This window comes from Limulus polyphemus, unplaced genomic scaffold (assembly GCF_000517525.1).
Source record: "Limulus polyphemus unplaced genomic scaffold, Limulus_polyphemus-2.1.2 Scaffold966, whole genome shotgun sequence".
In the NCBI taxonomy this organism is placed as follows: domain Eukaryota; kingdom Metazoa; phylum Arthropoda; class Merostomata; order Xiphosura; family Limulidae; genus Limulus; species Limulus polyphemus.
The window spans coordinates 131,591-138,138 of NW_013666576.1; the positions used below are offsets into that span (position 1 = coordinate 131,591).

Consider the following 6,548-nt stretch of genomic DNA (forward strand, 5'->3'; position numbering starts at 1 on the left):
GTTGAATTGAAAGCGTAAGCCATGTAGAAATAATTTTAAGAAGTACATTTATAATTTAGTGCTAGAACACAAATAATTTCCTCAGTGGGTTGAAACTAAATAGAATCTAGATTGATTAGTCTGAAAAGACCCATATAAATAAATTAATATTAGTAGTTATCAGAGAAAAGAGTAAAATGAAAGACTCTTCAGCTGATTTTACATTCACATTTATTAGAAATTTATAATACGAGTTATTATCTAAGTAATGTAAAGGACATTATAAATCTGAGAGTGAATATATAGATTACATTAATTCATCTGTAAACAGTGTTACTTATCATGATCCCAATAACGTCTCACATGGTCTGGCAAGTTTAAAGTAAATTTTGTAAATCTTAATAAATATATTATTCATGGATTAAAAATGTTCGTGCTACGTCTATCTACATGTCATCAGACTTTCCAATAAATTTAAATTAATATTTACATTTCACTAGTTCAACTCAAATTACAAAATAGTAACTTTTTTTAATACTTAAGTAATCAATATTAGGCTAGATGTTTCTTTTCAATTTTTATAAGTGGTCCTTATACGCCTATTTAAGGCGCACAGCCACGTAAAGTGATTAATGAAGGTAGTAATTAATAGTGTCGGCATTTTTCATACTTCTAAAGAATTTCTTACATGCCGGTAGTATTTGAGGCTGTGAACTTGAAAAGTGAAGCGTTTCAACTTTTGTTTTGGAATTTAGTGAGATGTCGTTACATGTCTGGTTTATATAACATGAAAACCTCTTCAAACGTAACGTCGTGTAGTGGATAGTGAAAAATAATACCGAGTATTTTACAACACTAAAAAATGTTACCAAGAAACTTCTTTTTAAAAATTTGTAACATTTAAAATGAGTAGTTATACGCTTGTTTCACATTTTTGACTTTTCTCTTTGAGTTTTAATATGTGAAATGTTTAAAATTTAGTATCACATAAAAAGGAGTATACTTAGTAAGGCTTTCGGGATTATTCAGTTATATGAATATACCTGTATGAAGGTTTCTAGGGTGCGTTTAGCGGTTTCTTTGTAGATTAAATAAAACAATAATTGCGTGATTTATAGAACCAAGTTTACCCTTTTTATGGTTTCATTAGCTGTTGGAGTTGAAACTTAATTAGTTTATGGATTAATGTTAACAAATTCTATATAAGCTTCAGCGGCGATATTTGTACAGTCTTTAGATATTTTTATGTTTATTATGTTTATTATATTTTATGTTATTATGTAGCTACATATTCTGCTATGTGTATTTTTTGCAAGGAATCATGTAGAATAATAAAACTTCAGTTTAATTTTTATTACTTTCAGCTACATGAATAATTTCCAAGAAGATTAATTGTGATGGATATTATGGTGTTCTTTCGATAACAGAAAAAAATCAATTTTAAAATAAAGTCAAAAGTCTGAGAGATTTCCAGTAGTGTTGCAGGTTTTTATTATTGAAAAAATATTCCTAATCCTGTATTTTACTAAGTTTTTGGCATGAGTATAAACTTTCAAGTATTTACTAAACTGTGTTTGTTGTGTGTAGTATGATTTTTATATAACATTGATGTATATCACCTCTGAAAGCGTATTTACATTTTATGTAAAGATATATAACGAGAGCCGTGGCATGGCCTCGTGGTTAGGGAACTCGACTTGCAACCTGAATGTCGAGAGATCGAAATCCGGCATCCGACACGTTCGTCTTTTTAGCCATGCAGACGTTATAATGTGACGTTCAATCCCACTATTCGTTGGTAAAGAACCTCCCAAGAGTTGGCAGTGGGTGTTGTTGACTAGTAGCCTTTCTTGTGGTCAACAGTTCAAAATGAGGGACAGTGGCAAATAGGCTTATTAGCTTTGTCATAAATTCTCCCGCTAGGGGCTTGGCCGCGTTCGTGACCCCAAAATGACCTTTATAGTTTCCATATTGTAACTTCTAATACGTTTTACGTATCTTAACGAAATTTCGCCAGCTTTCAGTAATCGTTAAGAGTTATTTGTAGAAAAAAATCAGAATTTTTATTGAAGCGTTTTCATTAAAATTTTCTCCGTGAACATACGGTGTCAAAGTGTTAACTGCTCCAAGTGCAAAATGATTTTCATATTAAGATTAAAAATACTTTTCTTCCTCTGAAAAATCTCAAATTATATTTGCATAATCTCTGAAACCTTCTAAATAAATTTCATACGTTTTTTTCCAATAAACCATAATATTTTATCGGTTATTTTCTCTAACTCTATACGAGATTGATCAATTTGACCAACCTCGTAACCACCAACAAAATTCAAAATAAATGTTTTTTGTTTGTAATTAAGCACAAAGCTACACAATGGGCTATCTGTGCTCTGCCCACCACGGGTATCGAAACCCGGTTTCTAGCGTTGTAAGTCCGTAGACATGCCGCTGTGCCACTGGGGAGGGGGGTGGACTTTTTTTGTCTCGCTAACATAAATAATATTTTCCTAAGCTATCACATACTCTTATTGTAGCTCCATTTCAGCTTTATTTTTCAAGAACAATAAAGTTGTGATGGGAGAATATTTTGCGGGAAGTTGCTGGGCGAGTTGTAAAACCGTATTTTTGACTGTGTAAAAAAAGGGGGGGTTACGTTTGCACAGCTTTGCTAAATATCACAGAAATATTGTTGCAAAAATATTTTTTCGAAGTTTTTTTTCAACCGATTGACACTTCATTTCACACACACACACACACACACACACGCGCGCGCGTGTGTATATATATATATATATTATTCATTTTAGTATTGTGTTTTCCCACTATACGGTTTATCCAAAAACATAACGGATTGTACTGAACTCAACTCGTAATTGATAGCCGTTTTTATTAAGAATGAGAACAGGTAAACTAAGCATTTGGTGTTTTATTTACTCCTATCAGCTCGGAGTGTTGTTAATGGATCAGAACAAAAACCAAGAGGCCTTGACCATGTTTAACAGAGCGTTAGAAATCGACCCGGATCACGAAGTACGTATATTGTCTTTGATGTCATATTATTAAGAAGAATGTTTATGATGTTTTTCTAGAGACCAAGCTATAAACACACCTGGTAAAAACCCATGCTAGACAAGTAGAAATTTATAAGATAGCTTGGTGAAAACTAAATTACTCTTTGTATTATTCTTACAGACTAAAAATGGTCGATCTGCTTCAGTGAACGAAGTGTATTAATGTTCTCACTTTTAAGTAAACTTGTGCTGTTTTATATTCTAAGTAAGCGTTTTGTAAAATCATAAGATGTTAAGTAAACAGTTGAATTTCAGTTGCTTGTTTAGCTCTGTGTTAATAACATAAACGTATGGTAAGAAGAAATATATTTTTATAGTATTGTAATATTTAGCTGTTGGTACAAATTTAGTAGCAGTATAAACCACTTTTTTCACTTCTTCCTTAACCTGTGAATTATCAAAACTAAATGTTTTGAATTAATGATTAGTTCTCAATTATTGTCGATAAAACTAATCAGTTATCCATGTACCCTTAATTAAACTCTTGGTATATCGTTTTATTTGTATCTATTTATAGCAAGCTTTAGTAAGTTCTGCTATTTTAATTCAAGAGTCCGACATGGCCCTTCATCATAAGCAGCTGGCCAGTGAGAGGTAAGGGTGAATGAATGAATGAATTTAAGTTTATTTGATATTTTGTACGGTTGCAGACAAATATCTATTACACGTAATGAGCCCGGCATGGCCAGGTGGTTAAGGCACTCGACTCGCAATCTGAGGGTCGCGGGTTCGATTCCCCGTCCCACCAAACATCCTCGCCCTTTCAGCCGTGGGGGCGTTATAATGTGACGGTCAATCCCATTATTCGTTGGTAAAAGAGTAGCCCAAGAGTTGGCGGTGGGTGGTGATGACTAGCTGCCTTCTCTGTAGTCTTATACTGCTAAATTAGGGACGGCTAGCGCAGATAGCCCTCGTGTAGCTTTGCGCGAAATTCAAAACAAGCAAACAAACCTAAGTGTTAAAGCTTGAAAAAGTGTAGTCATTCTAGTTTATGCCTAAAGTTGAAAGGGTTTTATTTTGTTTTCGTATCTAAAACTTTCCTGTAACTGTAGAATTTACGTGTTCAGTGGCCATCCGATACTTATTTTACAGGCGTTGTATGTTGAGTAATTTTCTTTGCGTTCTTTTTGTTTGTTGCATTTAGGTGTTGAACATTTAGTAATTAGAATAAAAGGAAGCAGAAAGAGGCACTACGAAGAGGGTGTATTTTTATGAAAATATCTCGCCCTTTTTTCCAGAAATTACATTTAGGCTAAATTATCGATTACAGAGTAATTGTTCTGCTCTCATAATAATTCACATTCCAAGAAGTAGGTTACAGCCCTACTTAACAGTACAAAATAAAGTGCATGTACTTTAATAATTCTATTATGAAACGAGTTTGATGGAATTTTTTGAAAGCATTATTATTTTTTCACTGTAATTGGAAGTAACATGAACTGTAGAATATTAAGGAACCTTTTCCGTGAGTTTGTAAATACGTGTGTCACGAGATGTCGCATAACTCTCCAAGGCTTGTACGCCAATAAAAAGTTATCTCACTATTCATTGGCAAAAGAGTAGCCCAAGATCCGAGAGGTGGCGGTGGGTGAAGTTAATTAGCTGCCTTATCGTTAGTCTATCACTTCAAGATTAGGGACATCGTAGCCCTCATGTGGCTTTGCGCGAAATTCAGTAAGTAAACGAACAATGAATCGAGTACTTTGCTTTAAAAATGAAGATTTAGCTCGTCAGGTTGTAGATAAAAATATAATTAATGCTGTCTTCTAGAAATATTTCATGAAGTAGGGGATTAAGGTAGACTTATATGTTGTTAAATTGTGACCTAAGGAAGAATGTCACTATCCATCAGGCCCAGCATGGCCAGGTGGATAGGGAGCTCGACTCGCAATCTGCGGGTCGCGGGTTCGAATCCCCGGTCCATCAAACATGCTTGCCCTTTCATCCGTGAGGGTGATATAATGTAACGGTCAATCCCACTAGTCGTTGGTAAAAGAGTAGCCCAAGAGTTAGCGGTGGGTGGTGATGACTAGCTGCCATCCTTCTAGTCTTACACTGTTAAATTGGAGACGGCTAGCGAAGATAGCCGTAGTGCAGCTTTGAGCGAAATTCAAAACAAACAAACAAACACTATCCATCAAAAGGTTTATGCTATAATTATTTGGAGGAAAAGTTCAGGTAGAAAATTGAATTGGGAATGAGTGCGCTTCACGAATCAGATTTAATACTAAAGTAAGATGTAATTAAAGACATTCAAGCTCTAACGGTGAAAATTAATATAGATTAATTCGTAGTGCAGGCAGACAGTAATAGCTACAAATATTGCAAAAGTCATCTACCTGGAAGTAAATCAGCACACTAAATGATGCAGTCAAAACGAATGTAAACAACATTACACACGTTACTGATCTTTTCCCATCACAACTTAATCTGTCATCAAAAGTAAGAGCCATTTTAAAGTCAGACACCACTCGGGTGACACCCTTAAGTCAACCACACCGGAGGAAATCACAGATATATTGTTTATTTATCACAGTTCAAAATCACCCTTTTAAAAAGTGTCCTTATGTTGTTATCTGTAGAATTTCGAGCAAAGCTACTTGAGGGCTATCTGAGCTAGCCGTCCCTAATTTTAAATTGATAGACTATGGGAAAGCAGCTAGTCAATACCCACCCTCCGCCTAACTAGTGAGCTACTTTAATCGAATAGTGAAATTTTACTATCACTCTTATAACTCACCTATGGTTGTAAAGTGGCAGGAACCACGTAACCATAGTCCGCACATTAGTCACGAGAGGCGTTATGATAACTATGATTTAATGTTGCTCATAGTTTAGTGATAAACATGGTTTACAATTAAAACTTTTCAATAAACTGCGTGGGCATTGGAATTTTCAACCTAAACGACATTATGTGGACGTGGGCTCGGCGTTCAGATCAGAGACTCTTAGGACATAGCTGACCTTAGTTTTGATTCACTGACAAGAGGGAAGGCAAACTGTCAACAGTATCTACTATCATGAGGGCGTTCTTCGGCTCTTTTAACACGTTCACAACATCGTGCACCATCGGTGGTACACAGCACCCGTAAGATATAACTGTACCTCATATCTCCAAAGTCCTATATGAAACATTAATTTTATATGAACGGCTATAATAAAGCCACGCATTCCATCATGTACCAATGGTGGAGTACGAATGCCATGTTGAAAGTACAACTGAAATAAAACAAATTTACATGATTAAATCACTTTTTATTTTAAAATTACATTTAGAGACTGGCATTACATTTTTCATTGTGAGTAACTGAAACAAAACACTAATTGAGACGTCTTTCATAAATAATAAAACTGTTGTGAAGACTGTAATATAATAAGGATAAAAATATTATCATCCATAGTAGGGATTATTTTATCTGATGTTCCTTTTTTACGCCCATAAACTTGTGAAATATTCATAATTCTTCTAAAAAAACCGGCAAGATTAGGCTGAAAAAA

At 34.6% G+C, this 6,548-nt stretch overlaps 1 protein-coding gene and 1 long non-coding RNA gene across 3 annotated transcripts in view; one reads left to right on the plus strand and one right to left on the minus strand.

The window, feature by feature from the left end:
* LOC106461470 (transmembrane and TPR repeat-containing protein CG4050-like) overlaps positions 1–6,548 on the plus strand; it is a 132,681-nt gene that overhangs the window by 117,741 nt on the left and 8,392 nt on the right. For both annotated transcript variants that reach the window (XM_013921294.2, XM_022388441.1), the window contains exons 16-17: positions 2,923–3,009; positions 3,568–3,644. In XM_013921294.2, the coding sequence (XP_013776748.2) occupies positions 2,923–3,009; positions 3,568–3,644 (164 nt within the window). The remainder of the gene's footprint in view (positions 1–2,922; positions 3,010–3,567; positions 3,645–6,548) is intronic.
* Positions 1–6,548, minus strand: part of LOC111086265 — a 48,310-nt gene that overhangs the window by 11,254 nt on the left and 30,508 nt on the right. The window lies entirely within an intron of this gene.